The sequence below is a fragment of the Hemicordylus capensis genome, chromosome 6, assembly GCF_027244095.1.
Source record: "Hemicordylus capensis ecotype Gifberg chromosome 6, rHemCap1.1.pri, whole genome shotgun sequence".
Taxonomy (NCBI): Eukaryota; Metazoa; Chordata; class Lepidosauria; order Squamata; family Cordylidae; genus Hemicordylus; species Hemicordylus capensis.
The window spans coordinates 44,114,989-44,134,776 of record NC_069662.1 but is presented as its reverse complement, the minus strand read 5'-3'; the positions used below and the strand labels follow the sequence as shown (position 1 = coordinate 44,134,776).

Genomic DNA, 19,788 nt, shown 5'->3' with positions numbered 1-19,788 from the left:
TGCATATTTTGAATGAGTTTTCATCTCCATGGAGAGAGTTCTCACTTCAAAAATAATCTTATTTATTCACTACGTTTTTATCCTACTCTTCCTAAGCACACATGTGCTTCAAATGGAAAAAAATGTGGACTATCCGGTAACATGGATCAAATTTAGCCTTAATATAAGCAACTTGTTTTGAATTCAACAGACACTGCATTCACACTAGAACATAATGTAAGAAAGATTTTTAATAGTTTAGTCAAATGTCACTACTGGAGAGGGGGAAAGTGAACTAATTATTGGAATTAAACATGGTTGTGATGACCGAATAATGTACACAATCCAAATAAAGGAATGTATTCGTCCATTACAAATGTGAAATCCAAGTCAGCACAAGGATAAGAAAATAAGAGCCTTGCTGGATCAGGCTCAAGCCTATGTGTCCCACAGTGTGGACTGTGTCCCACAGCCTGTGTCCCACCAGATGCCTCTGGGAAGCCTACAAGCTGGAGGTGAAGACTTCCTCCTCTCCTGCCATTGCTCCTCTGCAACTGGTATTCAGAGGCATCCTGCCTCTGAACCTGGAGGTAGCCTATAGCCATCAGGACTAGTAGCCATTGATAAACCTGTCCTCCATGCATTTGTCTAAGCCCCTTTTAAAGCCATTTCAGGTGGTGGCCTTCACCACATCCCATGGCAGAGAATGTCTTGGATGAGGGCTAGTCTCCTCTTAGTTACCTTTGTTTCTACACTAAAAAGCCCCAAATGTTGTAGCTTTACTTCGTAAGGACAGGTGCTCTAGAGTCTAACTCCTGATGACGTTGGCTGCCCTCTTCTGCACCTTCTGCATAATCAAATACACAGAGAGAAACCGGATGCATTTTCAGTTCTCAGCAGGCATCTAAAGCAACCAATATTTTGTCCTTTTAGTGTACATATATTCTATAACCACACTCTCTGCATCTGGTTGGATCTCTTGCTTTTAGTTCATGGTCTGTGTAACAGTCTCCATTGATGTATATCCAAGGTAATTGGACATGAAAACGTTATTCTTCCAAACTGGTCCCATGCGTGGAGATTTGGATCTCTCTTTGAGGCCATGTGTACTTCCTGCTTCCCCCACGCTGGTGGTCTCCTTGTCACAGTGAACTTGATTTCTAAGAGGTCGGGATTTTTATATCCAGCAGATGGTGCATCTCCCCTAGCTGAAATCCATGCAGTGCTCTCTGGAAACTGGCTCTTTAGGGGTGATGCAGACGAAACATGTTTAGAGCAGCAGCAGGGCCAGTTTGAAAGCACCCTTGCCATGTTCTCTCCAAAGACCCTTTTTATATAGTCCATGTTGAGCTCTGAAGAAATCCATGCTGCTTTTTGGGAGTCATCATTCAGTTTGAGGAAAAGCTGGCTGTGGACTGTCCTTGGGGCTGCACAACTTTGGCCCATCAGTTGTCTTTGAACTACGGCTCCCATAATCCCTAGCCACAGCAGCCAATAGCGAGAGATTATGGGAATTGTTGGCCAGCATCTGCAGAAAGGCCGAAGTTGTGCAGCCCTGGACCAGATTGACGAATGCCTGTGACATCATCAGAACACCTCCCCTTCCCAGTTTCTGGGGCAGTTTTGCAAGTGTTTGGTTGTTTTTTTTAATTAAGTGAAGGATAAATCTATATAAAAATAAATATACATGTACCACTTCAGTTAAAAACAACAGATATATGTTAGAAATATTGTGGGGGGAGGCACTGTGAGTTATTCATTGCTGAGGGGGAAAGCACGCTGCATGTGAGCAGAAGCGCATTCTTCATTATTATGTCTTTGCGTGCTCTAAAGATGAGCTCTGGCCCTGGAAACTGGCTCTGAATGTGAGCCCTAGCAACAGATTCCTGTTCTATGGGGCTTTCGTGTGTGTGTGTATGTTTGCGCGCGTGCATCTATATCTAAGAGGTAGCCGGACTGGAGGAGAAAAACCTGAGGCAGAGCCATCTTTTTGTGCATTTGTGCATTAAAATATGGCTGCAGTGTGTGTCTTTGTGCAAACCCAGCATCCCCTCCCCAAGCTCAGCTGTAGCTCATTCCTTTCCTTATTTCAGCTACCCTTTGAAGTCTTTGAATCATGTCTGGAGGCCACTCCATCTTTTGTTAAACTGGAAGGGGAGGCAGCTGTCAGTGATGGGAAGAGGCTATCCCCTCCCTGCCCCCCCCCGCCACAAAGGGAGGAGAGCTGGTCTTGTGGTAGCAAGCATGACTTGTCCCCTTAGCTAAGCAGGGTCCACCCTGGTTGCATATGAAATTGAGACTAGAAGTGTGAGCACTGTAAGAGATTCCCCCTTAGGGGATGGAGCCGCTCTGGGAAGAGCATCTAGGTTCCAAGTTGTCTCCCTGGCATCTCCAAGATAGGGCTGAGAGCGATTCCCGCCTGCAGCCTTGGAGAAGCCACTGCCAGTCTGTGAAGACAATACTGAGCTAGATTGACCAATTGTCTGACTCAGTATATGGCAGCTTGCTGTGTTCCTATCCCCAGCTTAAAGCCAAATGATGAATTATGTTAAATGTGTAACTTGGCCCTGGCATACTTGTTTGAGGGGGGTGTAAATAGTAACTGTCGGGGACTGGGACTAGGGGGGTGGTGGGGCGGGGAGGCAGCGGCAGCCTTTAACATGTGGCCATGGTCCTGATCCAGACTGGGTCTCTGTAACTGCTCTTTGCCCTGGATGTTTCTTTTGGCACCTCTGGGAATTTCCCTCCCAAGGCAAATAGTTGTGAGGGGCCTGATCTGTGAGGGGCAAAGGCTTGAAGCCTGTCTTCTCCCATGCCAAGGTCCCAATCCAGATCACAACTCCAGCTGCTATTTGCAAATAAATCCAGACCAGCCTTCCAACTGTTATTTACAAACTATGCATTGAACAGAAGGGGGAGTTCACATGATTGGCATTAGGGTAAGAGGCTTCTCCTCCTCTAATGCCAATCCTGTGAACTCTCCATTCTGGGAACCTCCTACCCTAATTCTGGACCTGGACGCACTCCTGATTTTTGATCAATAAAAATGTCAGATAACTTATTACCCCCCTGTTAGTTAGATTTCCTGGAAAGTGTGAGCTTTTTATACACAGCATTGCCTTGCGGAAACAAGCTGTGAGATCACAAAAGTGGTGGCCAAGTTTTTTTATATTGCTATGAGATTAAAGTCTCAATTTTAGGAGCTGTTTTATTGTTTTTAATCTATCCTGAATCTTGTATACTGTTTTATTGTGTGTTATTATCAGTTACTATTTGTGTATATTAGTTATATTTGTTGTTCTGATTTTTATCTCTTGGCTGGCCAATGACTGTAATAAAAACTGAAGTTGAAGATCAATAAAAACAAGGTTGGCAGTGGGGAACTTGATCATTGGTCAAGCCCCAACTGGGGTGGACGATTTCCCCACCTATCTTATTCAGAAGCCGGGGAAGGAATCTGGGTAGGGCTGATCCTACCCAGCTGGGGCTTGACTGATGATCAAGTTCCTCACCTCTGACCTTATTTTTATCTAACACATGATCAAAAATTGGGAGTGTGCCCAGCTCCCGAATTAGGGTAGGAGGTTTCTCTTACCCTTATGCTGATTGTGTGAACTTCCCTAGTGTGTAGTTTGTCCCCTAGACTCAGGTTTTTAAACCCTATCAGGAGGACTAGAACCTCATTTTAAAATGGAGGCTTTAAGTGGCATGTTTACACCTGTTGGACCTTTGATTTTTTTTTCCTCAACCCCACAACTATATTTCGTGACCATTCGACTTTTCCTCCATCCACAGGGCCAGGCTGACCTGCTCAAGCACTCAAAGGCAGAGGCACTAGACACTCTGTGGCAGATCCACAACGCAGCACAGTCATGTGGCATCGGGCGGAATGGAGCCGCCTCCCCTGACCTCTTCCGCAGCCGAGCTGTTCTTGATCCCATCCCTGAAACGGAAGGAGGCAGCGACACGGGGTCTTGCTGACTCTTAACACATTGGAACGAGGAAAGGGACACATGGACACAGTGGGTGCCGTGCAGAGACTTTGAAATGTGGTGGATTTTTTTTTTTTTAAATTGCAAAAAAGAGAGATGTGAAGCACAATGTTGTCTCCAGCATGCAAGGTAAATGAAGGAGAACCAATCAAGTGCCAAGTATTTGTGTGCGTGTGACACAGCCAGGAGCATCCCTAGAGCCAGGCAAGGTGCCTTGAGATGGCACCTTGAGATCTGAGGCAAGGTGGCCACTTTGAATGGCAGATCATTTAAGAATGGCAGAGTGAGAAACAGACTGATCTGATGCCTGGGGTCAACCATGAGAGAAAATTTCCTAAACCTCCCCCACAAAAGTAAACAGAAGCTGCTGTGTGATTGCACAACTCCCGTTCATGTCAATAAAACAGGAACCCACCCTCTGCAAATGGGGGTGGGGGGAGGCAAAGGCAGTCTGCGGTCAACAAGAGCTTTCCCAGTTGGTTGGCCAGCAAGTAAGCCTGCTTTTATAAGGGTGTGAGAATATTAGCTGATCTGCTCTGCCTGTTCATGAAAGGAAGTGTCCTTGATGATCTCTCTGCAGTTCCATTTTGGCAAGAGCAAGATGGTGCCTCAGAGACTGAATTCCTACCTGGCATCTCTCGGGTTCCAGATTCAACAGCTGTTGTAAGACTGAATCCTGAGAGGCTTATACAGGTGAACCTCCTGATGAGTTGTGCCTGTGTGAATTAGTAATAGACGTGTGCCATTGAATTGTTCTTGACCAGCCCTGATAACAGCCCCTCAAACTTAATTCACCAGCAGAGGGAAGACCAATACTAGAAACTGGATGTGCTGGATGCAGCTTCTCCAGAAAAGGAGCGCATCATCACACCAGCAAAGCAAGGCTGAGCAATGTTGCAAAGCAAGGCCAGGCAATCCATCATCTGCCCTGAAGAAGGTCCACAATTTGCAGTTGCAGATGAAGGAGAGACTGAAGGAAGGGGACCCAGTGTTTCCTGTTCTCCCCCAGCCCCATATGCTATCAGATGCCTAGTCAAAGCTGATATGTATTCAGAGGGAGGAGAGAATCTCAAGTTTTCCTCACTAGAGGTAGTTTGTAAATGTGTATTGGAATTGCTCACAGTGGCTGACATGAGGAACATTGCTTAAAGTAGTCCTATTGAACTTAAAAGGACTACTGAGTAGTTTTCTTCATCATGTCAGCCTGTGTTCCCAGTTATGGAATGCTACTGGATTTAAAGATTGTTTGGTTTGGTTTTAAATGTGTTGTACAGCTTTGAATCTGGCAAGTTAATATTATATTAGTACTAAATACTAAGCTAATACTAACTATTAGCTTGAAAAATTATCCACTTACCTATTTAAAGTGTGGACTTTCAAAATTGTCCCTCATTATCAAATTTGAAAATGTCGGCATTTGACACTTCCGATTCTGATTTTGCTGAGATTTGGATCTGTGCAACATTTCAATCCTGCACTACTCTTCATTTTATTTTCTCATTTTTGAGGTGGGGTTGGTTGGAAGGCAAGGTTATGATATATTGACTGGTCCCTGCTCCCCTCCTGCCTGATCCAGGAGGCTTGCTCTTGAATTGAGTGGGCTGGACTCTGTTGACAATAAAGCCTGAGCTTCTTCTCTTTCCTCCTCTCTGTCTGTCTGTTTATTTATTATAAAATCTTTCCTCCTCACCTTGACATCAGACCCCTATGTCTGCACTACACAATTAGACTTATTAAAAACCTATTCAGATCTTACTTTACTTTATTATGGTCGTATACCAGAATACAAGCAGTGATACAGTTTCCAATATAAGCAAGGTAATCATTAACAAGAACAAGTTGTTCTAGTAAGAACTAATCAGCCCTTTCATTTCACCGGACTAAATGTGGTGCAAATCGAGGTCCACAAGTTAGTTCTCTTGCACCTCAAATGTCCATGTGTCTGCCATCTTGGATCAGAGTGGGTGTCATTACAAACTTCACCATTGATGTGTCCCTGTGTGTCATTCATTACAGCTGTTCCAAATTTGATTCAAATCAGTTAGACAGTCCTCAAGTCAGTGCACTTGTGCATCAAAAGTTTATGCATCCGCCATCTTGGATCACGGTGGGTGACATCATCATAAACTACACCATTGGAGAATCACTATGTGTCCATTCAGCTGTAGCAAATTTGGTTCAAATTGGTTAGACTGTCCACAAGTTAGTGCACTTGCGCCTCCAAAGTTTAGGCATCCACCATCTTGAATTGAGGTGGATAACATCATCACAATCTTCAGGTGTCCCTACAGCTGCAGCAAATTTGGTTCAAATTGGTTAAGTGGTTCACAGGTTAGCCCACTTGCACCTCAAAAGTGTATATGTCCGCCATCTTGAATCGGCATGGATGACATCATCACAAGCTATACCATTGAGGTGTCCATGTGTTTCACTCACTGCAACTGTACCCAATTTGGTTCAAATAGCTTAAGCACCAGGGGTGTAACTACTATTAGGCAAGGGGAGGCGGCTGCCTGGGGCCCCCCACCCTTCGAGGGGGCCCCCAGAGGCAAGTCACATGGCTATATATTGTGAAGTGTGTGTGTTTATATCAGCGAGGGGCCCATTTTAAAATTTTGTCTCTGGGCCCACTCCAGCCTTGTTACGCCCCTGTTAAGCACTCCAAAATTAGCCCGCTTGCACCTCAGATGTTCATGCGGCTGCCATCTTGAATTAGAGTGAATGACATCATCAAACACCACACCCTTTGGGCATCCCTATGTGTCCCTACAGCTGCAGCAAATATGGTTCTAATCGGTTAGGCGGTTCACAAGTTAGCCCACTTGCTAACTTGAAGTTTACACTTCCGCGATCTTGAATCGGGGTGTTGACATCATCACAAACTACGCCATTGAAGTGTCCCTATATGTCACTCACTGCAACTGTACCTAATTTGATTAAAATTGGTTAGACAGTCCACAAATTAGCTCGCTTGAGACTCAGATGTTCATGTGGCTGCCATCTTTAATTGGATTGGATGACATCATCATACACTACACCCCTTGGGCATCCCTATGTGTCCCTACATCTGTAGCAAATATGGTTCCAATCGGTTCGGCGGTTCACAAGTTAGCCCACTTGCGCCTCAAAGGTTTACGCATCTGCCATCTTGGATCAGGGTGGATGACATCATCACAAACCACACTGTTGAGGTGTACCTATGTGTCACTCACTGCAACTGTACCTAATTTGGTTAAAATTGGTTAGACAGTCTACAAATTAGCTTGCTTGTGCCTCAGATGTTCACACGGCCGCCATCTTGGAGTAGATGACATCATCACACACCATACCCTTTGGGCATTCCTATGTGCCCCTACATCTGTAGCAAATTTGGTTCAAATCGGTTACACAGTTCACAAGTTAGCCCACTTGTACCTCAAAAGTTTACGTGTCCTCCATCTTGGATTGGGTTGGATGGCATCATCACAAACTACGCCGTTGAGGTGTCCCTACAACTTTACCCGATTTGGTTCATATTGGTCCAGGCATCGCGAAATTGATGGGGGAGACACACACGCACAATGCCAGGTGATCTCATAGGCCTACTGGAAAGTAGGCTAATAAAAATACGAAAATAACAAAGGCATACATACTGCATCTGTAATTCTAAGACCAATATGGTCATGGAGGAGCTACTAGAATGGAGCGAGCCCTCGTGGCTAAGAAACAAAATTTTGCTCCTTTATATGTAACATTGGGAAATTTATCAGCTGAAAGCTACGTGACCCTATTTAGATAAATTATGGATTGTGTCTGTTCCCATTCCATGGACAGGCCTGTCCTGGTTGCCATAAGGCAAGCCAAAGGTAAGGCTTATCCACAAGGCCTCAGAGAGGTCCAAGGGAGCAAGCTGACTCTTCAACAGCCAGAGGCAGACTGAGCCCTTTAGTACCTCTGAGCCCAGATTCCCCTCCCAGGTTCTGCCTCCATGCCTGGTGAGTGGAAGCCTTAATGTGGCCGCCTTCTTGCCCAGAATCTGGCACTCCTCCTCCACTCTATCTGCTTCTGCTTGATGCTGATGTGCATACAGTATATTGAGGGGCATGAAGTGGGAGAGGCTGGTTCAGAGGTTGCTGCCCCAGGGAACTTGGGCCCCAAACAGAGTGACCTCAGAGACTCCAGCTCCAGGGTTCCCTCAAGTTCTGTTCTGATGTCAAGATATAGGGGTGGAGTAGTGCTGGCCCCGGCCCCTCAGATGCTGGTCTGGTGTAAGATCTGGTGCTGGGGCTGGTCCTGGGTCTTCATTAGCCGACCTGGAGTCACTACTGTAAAGCAGGGGCTGTGACAGTCTATACCATGGATTCTCAACATTGGGTCCCCAGATGTTATTGGACTTCAACTCCCATAATCCCCAGCCCCAGTAGTCTTTGGTCAGGGATCATGGGAGTTGAAGTCCAATAACATCTGAATACCCAATGTTGAGAATCCCTGGTCTATACCAAGGCTAAGCAACCTTGGTTTGCCTCCTGCTGTTGAACTACAACTACCATTATCCCCAGCCACAATTTTGTGGCTGGGCATGATGGCAGTTGTAGTTCAGAAACAGCAGGAGAGCCAAGGTGGCCTATCCCTAGTCTAGTCTATCACAGCACATTGAAGCAGCACCACAGACAGCTCCATGGTACAAGTTGCTCTGATCGCAGTCAGAGATGGATTGAGCCCTTACGTACCTCCCTGTCTGCAGCGTGGAGGCATTAAAGTGGTGTGGAAGCCCTCTGAACACCATTAAAGTGGTTGTCCAGAGTGGAAGCCCTCTGACACTGTTCTTCTCTATTTGATCTTGCCTAGCTTGTTGCTGGAGCTAGTGTGTGGACACCATAGTGGGGGAGGGGCCTCGGGTTCCTAGGGTGCCGTTTTGTTAGACTCTAATAAAGTGTTGTTGTTTTTAAAAGTATTTTAATTGGTTTTAAATAGTTTTAATCATTTCTGAATTGTTTTTGTATTGTTTTAGCATTGTTTTAATTGTGGGTTTTATGTCTTTTTAAAAGTTATTGTACACCGCCCAGAGCCTCTGGATGGGGCAGTTTATAAATGTAATTTATTATTTCTTGTTTACACAGTCAGACAGGTGTTATTGACTGGTTTGTTTTATCCAGACATCGAGTCCTTCACAAGGACCTGGGATGGCTGGATTTTATTGTCAGTTGTTATAGATATCATCGCAGAATATAGGCTGTTCCCAGTAAAGCTGCTTTTTGTAATTGTGGCTGATGGTGATTTCTGTGGCCCCTATGGTGTTGAGGTGCTCTTCAAGGTCTTTTGGAACTGCACCCAGGGTACCAATTACCACTGGGATTATTTTGGTCTTTTTCTAGCACAGCCTTTCAATTTCAATTTGTAGATCTTTGTATTTGGTGATTTTTTCTATTTCTTTTTCTTCTATTCTGCTATCCCCTGGTATTGCTATGTCGATTATTTTCACTTGTTTTTCTCTCTTCTCGACTACAGTTATATCTGGTGTATTGTGTGGCAGATGTTTGTCTGTTTGTAGTCGGAAGTCCCATAATATTTTTACATCTTCAATTTCTACAACTTTTTCAATTTTATGGTCCCACCAATCTTTGGCTACAGGTAGCTTGTATTTTTTGCAGATGTTCCAGTGTATCATCCCTGCTACCTTGTCATGCCTTTGTTTGTAGTCAGTCTGTGTGATCTTTTTACAACAGCTGATGAGGTGGTCCACTGTTTCATCTGCTTCTTTACAAAGGCGGCACTTGCTGTTTGTTGTGGATTTTTCAACTTTGGCTCTTATTGCATTTGTTCTTAGTGCCTGTTCTTGTGCAGCCAGTATTAAACCCTCTGTTTCTTTCTTCAAGTGACCATTCTTAAGCCATTGCAAGGTCCTGGTGATGTCTGATTTTCCACTTATATTGTGCAAATATTGACCATGCAGGGGCTTATTTTTCCATTTTTCTGCTCGGTTCTTGACTTTTTCTTTCTTGTAGGCCTGCTTTGTTTCATTGGTGTTGAATAGTTTCTCGTTATTGACCATTTTAAGTGCATCTTCTTCACTGTCCTTGATATATTCTTCAAGGCCTCTTTTCTCCTCCTCTACTGTTTGATGGTCTTGCAGCATTCCTCTTCCACCTGAGCTGTGAGGGAGGTATAGCCTATCGACATCACTGCGGGGGTGCAGAGCATGATTGATGGTCATGATTTTCCTAGTCTTACGATCCAGCGTCTCTAGCTCTGCCTGGGTCCAGTCTATTATTCCTGCAGTGTATCTGATAACAGGTATAGCCCAGGTGTTTATGGCTTGTATGGTGTTCCCGCCATTGAGTTTGGACCTCCCTTGCAGCTCAGGTGGAAGACGAATGCTGCAAGTCCATCAAACAGTAGAGGAGGAGAAAAGAGGCCTTGAAGAATATATAAAGGACAGTGAAAAAGGAATGCTGTAAGTCCACCAATTACAAAAAGCAACTTTACTGAGAACAACCTGCGACAATATCTATAATAACAGCAACAACATTGATAATAAAATTCAGCCATCCCAGGTCCTTGGGAAGGACTCAATGTCTGGATAAAACAAACCAGTCAATAACACCTGTCTGACTGTGTAAACAAGAAATAATAATAATAATTCTGGAATTGAAGTCCGACAACATCTGCAGATGCAAGTCTGAGAACCTGTGCCCTGGAGCATGTCTAACTTATCTCCCTTATGTGCACACATCCTCTGTTCTCCATTAAAGTATCACTTTGCCTAATTTTTCAGTACGTTCAATATTCCTGGAAGGAGAGGTGGTCTTGTGGTCGCAAGCATGACTTGTCCCCGTAGCTAAGCAGGGTCTGCCCTGGTTGCATATGAATGGGAGACTTGATGTGTGAGCACTGTAAGATATTCCCCTTAGGGGATGGAGCCGCTCTCGGAAGAGCAGAAGGTTCCAAGTTCCCTCCCTGGCTTTTCCAAGATACGGCTGAGAGAGACTCCCACCTGCAACCTTGGAGAAGCTGCTGCCAGTCTGTGAAGACAATACTGAGCTAGATAGACCAATGGTCTGACTCAGTATATAGCAGCTTCCTATGTTCCTCATTTCATATTACTGGTCCCTTCATGTGTGGGCTTCTCTTCTCCATTTTTAAGATGTGAGAAGTAGAGTTGGAAGCAAGGAGGACACAGAGAGTCTGACACATATATACACACACACCCCACCCCCAACCACTAGTGATGAGGGTACCTCTCTCAGCTCTTTCCAAAATACCATGTGCCACTGTGGAAGTGTGCTAATGCCACGTGACATGTCTGGGCAACGAAAAGGCCACCGCTTGCTTCTCAGTCTGCTTTTGAGATAATTAATGGGTCCATGCTAACAAGTGCGGCCCATCTCATTATCTTGGCCTGGTCTTCGGCTCCTTTTGTGGCTCATAAGTGGCTGTCTAGCTCTGCAGACAGTCACAGGTTCGTTAGCAGAGAGGAAATGACAAAGGCAGATAAAAGTCTTGGCTTGTCTCCAAGAGACAGTGTACAAAGGGATTCTTCCTCTCTTTTCTATCCTATCTTGGGGAAAGGTGGGGCTCCGGGGTGGTGGTGGTTATTTTCGGCACCACCATTGGGAAGGGGTTATGTGTGGGAACAAATGAGGCGCCCGATGCGCGTTTAGAGCTGACCCTATAAATCAGCCACCTCTACAGTCAGTGACTTAGAGCATCGCCCCTGGAAGGTCATGACACAAGCCCATTTGCGGCCTTGAAGAACCTAAGACCATGGAGAGCCACAATATTCAGGTAACAGTCGTGCCCCTTTCTAGTTGGGATAAACCTGAGGAGGTGACATCATGTTATACTGGAGATGCCAGTTTGGGGAGGAGGGATGCCAGCTGAGAAAATGTCTAGAAGGAAGCCCAAAGACAGAGAGGTCATACCAAAGAATATAATCTCATGATATGGGGGGAGAGTGGGGGTAAGTAAGCTGGAAAAGGGCCTTACAGCTAGTGCTCGGGTTAGTGTAGGAGCATGGAAATATTACAGAATTCTTCACCAGGCAGATGCATGCTGTGAAACGCAAAAACCTGCATCAGTTTAAAGTTGGTGCAACTTATAGATAGACCTGTCTGTCTATACATTGTGAGAGGAAAAGGTCCACTTTCTCTATACCTTTTGTGAAGGCTATTCTCTTATGATGAGGGTAGAAGAAGCTTCCTCTAGTTTGGGAGCTGTGTGTGCTTCCAATTGGCCATCATGAGTCTTCTACAATGAAGGTAGGAAGAGGGAGGGGGGAAGCTCCGTCTGCAAGCTGGGTACAGAAGAGGGAGGCATGCCAGGAGTGCTTTCCCTCCACCCTCACCCTCGAGCTGAGTATAAGTTCTGGGCTTGCTGTTGCCACCCACCTCCACCCAGCTCACAGAGGAGCCTCTCCCCCTCCTACCTTGCTTGTGGCTCCCAGATTAGGACCAGAGGCTTCTCCCACCTTCATGCCGTCCGTGAGAACAGCCCTATAATGTCATCATGCTCACCTGCAGTTGGGTTTGTTCAAAGGTCAAATGCTCCTGGAAATGTAGCCTTTCCTCACAGGGAAGGTGCTCCCTGCTGCCCACGCCAGCATCTTCTTCTTTTCTGTGTGGCGTTCCAAACATAGTCATGCTTCAGCTTTATATAATGGCATTATACTCCATGCTCCTTTATTTTCAGTTACTTTCTGAATAAAGGATGATTAATTCTGAATTATTTTGAATTATTAACACCAAATCTGCCTGTGTCCCCACCCACCCCTGTCAGATTGACATTTCCAGTGAACTTTCCACTATGATTCTAAGATGTCCTAATATTCAGTTTGGACTCTATCGGTGTATATGTGTTAAGTTTGGATTTAAAAAAAAACTTTTTGTGCATCATTTTACCTTTATTTAAACCAAATTTCATTTGTCATTCCATTGCCCATTCACTCACTTTGGAAAGCGATCCCTTCATGAAGCTCTGTCTGCCTGCTTGGGGGCTTACCGTTCTGAATAATCTGGCACCATCTGCAAACGTGGCTATTTGGTTGCTCACTCCATCTCCAGATCATCTCCAAATAAGTTAAATAGCACTGGTCCCAGTCTAGATATGCTGAAGAGATTCTACCATATACTTCATTCATTGCAGAAATTATTCTTTCATTCCTGCCTTTCAACTTCCTGTTTTTTAGCTAGTCGATGATCCATAAGAGAGTTACCCTTTTAGCCCATGACAGATGGGTGTGTTCTTTTTAAAAAGATTTAAGATTTTGAACGTATTTTACATTCACAAAGCATGTCATCAACTAGGACCGGGATGGACAGAAGGTGGTTGATTGGTTGTTCATCACTGGCCAGTATCGAATGAACCACCCACTGCCAGCTGGTAACTGGAACGTTGGGTCAGTGGACATGGATCTGTCCCAGCAAGTCACTTTTGATATACTTAAGCAAGTCTGCAAACTCGGGATCACTTCCTACGGATTCATTATGCACATGAACAACATGTGCAGAACGAAAAATGTATTCTTACCTGTTAAGAGATCCTGAGTAAGTATGCACTGTTGCTTTGAAAGTTTAACACACAGTGGACTATGAAGCAGATCCCTGAGCATCACTTACTATGGAGTCAAGGACCGCTTCTCTTCCTGTCTGTTTCCTGACCATCTGTCTAAGACAGAGTCATGTTTCCTGCATAGAAATGGTGTGCCTTTGACATGATCCAAAAGTAGAGGTTGGGGCCACAGCTGGTAGAGCATCTGCTTTGCATGCATAAGGACCCAGGTTCAATCTCTGGCATCTCCAGGTAGGGCTGGGAAGACGCTCCTGCCTGAAACCTTGAAGAACTGCTGCCAGTCTGTGTGTAGGCAATACTGAACTAGATGGACCAATGGACTGACACAGTACAAGGCAGCTTCCTATGTTTATCCAGTCAATGTAAGGATAGCTGAAGTGGCCCATTATTAAGACATGTTCTCCTTTGATGTCCCCCTGCTTTCTTTCCACATCTTAAAATTGCCATCAGATCTCTCTCTGTCCTTTCTTTCCTGGTAGTATAGCCCTACAGCTATATTACTTCCCTGTTTCCCTGAAAGTAAGACCTACCCCGAAAGTAAGACCTAGCAGTAATTTCTGATGTACCGCTAATTGCCCTAGTGCATTTTTGGGGGCTAAAATTAATATAAGACACTGTCTTATTTTCGGGGAAACACGCTTGTTATTTCTATATGCAGCGATTCTGTGAATAGGTTTGTTTATTTTCAGTTTTCTGATTTATGAGACTTTAAGCCCTCTTAGATATCTAGAGTAACTCCACCTCCAGTGCCACCAGTGAGTGTGGCGTAGTGGTTAGAGTCTCAGACTAGACTTGGGAGACTCAGGTTCAAATCCCCACTCAGCCATGAACTCTGGGTCAGTCACCGAGGCTGTTCTCACCAGCAGCCAACAGCAGGCATCGGCAGTCAATCCTGGCCTGGCTGCCTGTGAGAACCTCCAGGATCCACATGGGGGTCCTGGCACTGCTGTGGCACCAAACCCAGCTTTCAAGACCAGGGTTAATGAGGCGAGTGCTCCGTTAACCCAGGCTCAGAGATAGTATGCCAGCACGGGTTGCTTGCTTGCAACCCACGCTGACACAGATATGGTGCCTAGAGCATCCACCCCCTCGGGCAATCCCACAATGCACCGTGCTCACTGCACAGTGCATTGTGGGATTGCCCTGGCCTCTGGAACGTGGCACCAGCAATCATGTGCATGGTGGTGCGATGCGGCATGTCACAGCTGAGGCCAGTCCAGGATCGTCTGCGGGGAAGGTAGGCTTGACCCTCCCATGGGATCGTATGGAAGGCCCCATTCTCTCTCAGTCTACATTGTAGGGTTATTGTGAAGATAAAATGGGGACAGACAATATATGATGCCCTGAATTCCTTGGAAGAAGGGTGGGATAAACATATATAATAAATAAAATATCTTGTCCTTTCAGTCGATGTTTTATAACCAGGAATAGCTGCTTCCTGTGGATTCTCGTGGACCTTACAGGTTTCCGAGATGCTCATTGCTGTATCCATCTTCGCTTCTAGTACCAGGTCCTCTCATTTACCCATCTTAGCAACCAGGCTTTTCACATCAGAACATAAACAGCCATATCTTGTCTCCCTCCTTGAATGTCTTTTGTTTTGAATGTTTCTTTGCATTGTTAGTTTCTGCAGTATCTGCTTGTTGACAGCTTTTATTCTGCCCTTCTTTTGAGGGCACGGCATATGTAGAATATTAGCACTAATGGGTGAATCTTCTCAAACAGCACACACCACAGTGCTTCTCAGTTTCCCCTAGAAATCAGGTTAAATCAGCTGTACAATCTTTTCAGTGTTAAGAATCAACAATCTAGTTCAGTTTTCGTTCAAGCAGAACTTGTCTCTTTGAAACTGATTCCCCTGCCCCAGTGACTAACAAAGCCAAGCTCTTCCTTGTGCAGGGGCGTAACTATAATAGGGCAAGGGGAGACAGTTGTCTGGGGGCCCACTGCCTTGCCCCCCCCCAGAGGCAACTCACATGACTGACTCCCCCAGCCACACACCTGCCCAGACTTCCTTTAGTTGTATTCATCCTCCGAAACTGATGTGAGTGTTAAGACCTGGAAGTACCAGAACAGCATGTTTTTCTCTAGTAACATTAAATGACTTGCATCGTCCACAATTTACAAAACCTTTTACAAAATGCTATATATTACTTCAGTGGGGGGAGGATTTTAAAATCTTGTCTCTGGGCCCACTCCAACCTTGCTACGCCCCTGTCCTTGTGATACCACTGTGTTACTCATGCATTGAGGACCCCACCGTCCTGTGGTTGAGCCATCTCTGCACATTATGTAGATGTTACCTTGAAGACCTTGGACTTCAGTTTCCTACTAAACCAAGCATCTAGGACAGGGCTGGGCAAACTTGGCCCTCCAGATGTCGTTGAACTACAACTACCATCATCCCTAGTTGGGGATGATGGGAGTTGTAGTTCAATGACATTGAACTACCCTGCTAACTTGGCAAAGAGGCAGCTTTTAATGTGTTGATTCTCTTTATTTAGCAAGGGGAGAGTAACTGGCCCTATCCACCCCCAGCACAGTACCTCCAGTGCCTGTTGCTGGTGTCTATCTTACATTTCTTTTAGATTGTGAGCCCTTTGGGGACAGGGTTCCATCTTATTTATTTATTATTTCTCTGTGTAAACCTCCCTGAGCCATTTTTGGAAGGGCAGTATAGAAATTGAATTAATAAGAACAACAGCAACAACATCGATAATACAGTTCAGCCATCCCAGGTCCTTGGGAAGGATTCAATGTCTGGATAAAACAAACCAGTCAATAACACCTGTCTGACTGTGTAAACAACAACAACAATAATAATAGAACTTCAATTGATGGGAGGTGTAGTTCAATGCCGATCCGGCTGCCCAGTGCTGCCGGCCTGCTTGTCAGCAGGGAGAGCGGGCTAAGCCCACTCTCCCCTCTAACTCCATAGAGGCTCTTCTCCGTAGTCATGAGAAGAACCTCAGGGTCTTTCTTAGCCCTGGCTGCAGATACTAGGGACTGAACTGTGGAGATTCTATTACTACTACTATGTATATACTGCTTTTCAACAATAGATCTCAAAGCGTTTTACACAGATAAATAAATAAAATGGTTCCCTTTCAAGGGCTCACAATCTAAAAATCAGCATAAATACCAGCAGCATGCACTGGATGGATGCTATAATGGATTTGTTTGGGAACAGTTACTCACCCCTCTGCTAAATAGAAAAGAATAACCAGTTTAATATAAAAGGTGCCTCTTTGCTCAGCTTGCAGGGGAACACGCAAATCATGTGACCCTCAAAATGTCAGACATCGCTTCACCCCCAAAGTTCTATGTTGAGTTTTTCAGACTGAAAGAATAGGTGAGAGTTTTCGGGGGGGTGGGGGGGGCATGGAGAAGATACCAAACAGAAATGTTGTTGAGAAGGGGGATGTAAGGTGAAATACACTTCCACCCATGTTTGAAATGGGATGAGTTTTTGAAATGCTGAACCTTAACTTTGGAATGTTAAAACAGCTATAAACTTATTTCTCTAAGACGTACCTGTGGCTAATCCCATGAGTGGCAGCTCTCGCAAGAGAGAGCAGTGGCCCTTTCACTCCCAAACATGGGCCGCACAGCCCCCACTCGGGAACTAAACCAGCACCCCTGCATCTGACATCAGATGCGGGAGGGGGGACGTGTCAGGGGCATGAATCACAGCCCCTGATTGGGCACGGCCCAAGTTCTTTGAACCCATTGGCCCAACGGTAGCTCTGTCCCTGGTGGGGAAGCAAGGTAGGTGGAAAACCTGGGTAGAAGAGATGTGGGGAAGCAAGGTAGGAGGAAAATCTGGGTAGAAGTGGTGTGGGGAAGCAAGGTAGGGGGGAAACCTGATTACCTTTTCCTCCTCCCTTGCTTCCACACAATCACTTCTACCCCGGTTTTCCTCTTGCCTGCTTCCACACAACCAAAAATTGGGAGCACATACAGCTCCCAAACCCAGGTAGAACACCGTTTTTGACTGAATGACCTCCTTCTTGTCTTAGAGCACTTTCTCAGTCACGTTAGCTTGCCGACATTTATACTTTTAGGAAATGTTAGTTTAGAACTCTCAGACTATAGCAACCACAGCTGGGAAGAAATGATCAGTTAGGAGAACACTGATTGGAAATGGTACAAATTCGATAGTTTATTTGCATGTGTTGTGTTTGTTTGTTTATTTTAAAGGCAAACACAGCCTCCTCCAGGGATCTCAGGGAAGCTGCAGGCAGCACCGCTGAGCGGGGGGAGAGGGTGGCGCCAGGTCAAGTGAAGCAGAGAGACAGCATCAGGGTTGTGCAAGAGGTGAGGGCCTTCTGAAATGGGGGGCCTGGGTGCACGTATTCCCTCTAACACAGGGATTCCCAGATGTTGCTGACTACAACTCCCAGAATCCCCAGCTGCAATGGCTTTTGCTTGGGGATTCTGGGAGTTGTAGTCAACAACGTCTGGGAAGAATCCCTGTGAGGATTCCTTAATCCGTCTGTGCCTGGGGGTACTGTGGAGGTTCTGGCTAGACGTTCACTCCCGCACCACCCTGCAAGTGTTGACTGCTGACAGCCCCGTGTCCTCACAGGTCCAGAGAGCCACTCTGCTGCTCCTGCTCTTCTCGCTGAGCCCCTTTGCCCTGGCCAAGCCAACCCTCCCGGACTGTTGCCAGCAGAAGAACTGTCCTTGCCGCATCTTGGAGCTGCTGCATGGGATGGGCAACCACGCTGCCGGCATCCTCACCCTGGGCAAGCGGAGCGGCGCCGGGTCCACCAAGGCCTTCCAGAGCCGGCTCTACCGCCTCTTGCACGGCTCCGATAACCAGGCGGCTGGGATTCTCACCATGGGGAAGCGGACCAGTGAGACAGCATCAGCCCACAAGGAGGGTGTGCCCAGCACCCAGCCCACCCCAGCTCCAGTTGCCACAGGGCCCAATCCAGCCAAGGGCTGCCTGGCACCTCTTGACAAGGACTCGACATCCAGACAGAAGGCCGGTGTTGCAGAGACTATTTACTGAGATGTTTGTATGGGGCGGGGGGGGGGGGGGGGTGGTGGCAAGCAGTGAGAACGTCCCCAGTAGCCCTCCCTGCATTCTGTATTATCTGCTGGTGTCATTCAACACCGGCTAGTTGCTGTACCACAGGTGAAAGTGATCTAGTCAAAAGGGACACAGCTTTGAGTAAATAGCTCTTTTCAAACATCTGTCATTTCCGCCTCCTCTGGTCTTTTCCAAATAAAGCCAATCATCATATTTCATAGGCACGCTGTCAGTGTCTGGGTGAGATATGCAGCTGGCATGAGGCACATGCGAGCTGTAGCTGATGCTGAACGTTGCTGGCAGGTGCATCACCTTGCTGTCAGGGATCCATTGTTCAGAACATATTACTGTGATATTGTTTCATCCGCATTAATTCGCAGTCTGTTCCTGGGCTCAGTTCAGAGTGCTGCTTATCACCTTTCAGTCTCCAAGTGCTTTGAACCCAGAGTACCTGCTCCATCTACAAACTTCACTGGAGGTGAGTTTGATGGCGTGTGGGAGGGCATGCAGGACCTTCTCGGTTGTGGCACCCAGGTTGTGGGATTCCCTCCCTTGGGTGGCCCATCTGGCCCTTCCTTGCCAGTGTTTAGAAAGACAGTAATGGCCACCCTGTTTAATGGACCTTGGACATTTATTTATTATTTTTGTGGGGAGGCGATGGGAGCAATTGCCTTGGGTCTTACACAATGAGAGGCCACATCAACAATAACAAGCAGTACACTCCAAACTGAGGAGGAAAAAGTGACATTGGCTGACAGGATGAGGAAATATGCTCAAAGTAGTCCCTTTGAGATTAAAAGGGTAAGTTAGGCATTGCCTAATTTTCCTTTTAATTTCAATGGGACTACTTTTTGTAGTCCCTTATTCTGCCATTTCCCTCATCCTGTCAGCCATTAACTCAGTAATACAGTGCTAAGGGAGGGATCCAGCCTCTGACCCTCTCTGAATCGTAAAATGTCCCAATGAGATTATTGCTCCCTTAATTGGACTGTCTTATTGCTGATGATAACTCCAATATTTTTATTCATTTATTTATTTATTTATTTATTTATTTACTTACTTACTTACTTACTTACTTATAATAAAAAAATTTATACCGCCCTTCCAAAAGGCTCAGGGCAGTTTACATTAAAACACCATTAAAATCAATCAACAATTAAAACAGAAATTATAAAAACTGCTTAAATTAATAATTAACAATTAAAACATCATAGAACACAAGTTAAATAGCAA

The 19,788-nt window shown here is 45.7% G+C and overlaps 2 protein-coding genes across 5 annotated transcripts in view; both read left to right on the top strand.

Moving 5' to 3' along the window:
* The window catches only part of LOC128331646 (inactive phospholipase C-like protein 2), a 48,015-nt gene extending 42,402 nt beyond the window's left edge, over positions 1-5,613 (top strand). For 3 of the 4 annotated variants that reach the window (XM_053265286.1, XM_053265284.1, XM_053265285.1), the window contains exon 6: positions 3,775-5,613. In XM_053265286.1, coding sequence (XP_053121261.1) covers positions 3,775-3,960 — 186 coding nt within the window. In that variant the 3' untranslated portion in view covers positions 3,961-5,613. The remainder of the gene's footprint in view (positions 1-3,774) is intronic. The other variant, XR_008310380.1, reaches the window with a different exon arrangement.
* Positions 5,614-11,689: 6,076 nt separating this feature from the next.
* On the top strand, positions 11,690-18,534 carry HCRT (hypocretin neuropeptide precursor). The gene is made up of 2 exons (XM_053264660.1): positions 11,690-11,735; positions 18,106-18,534. Exons 1-2 carry the CDS (start codon positions 11,715-11,717, stop codon positions 18,532-18,534), a joined length of 450 nt encoding a protein of 149 aa, XP_053120635.1. The 5' UTR covers positions 11,690-11,714.
* Positions 18,535-19,788: the final 1,254 nt, after the last annotated feature.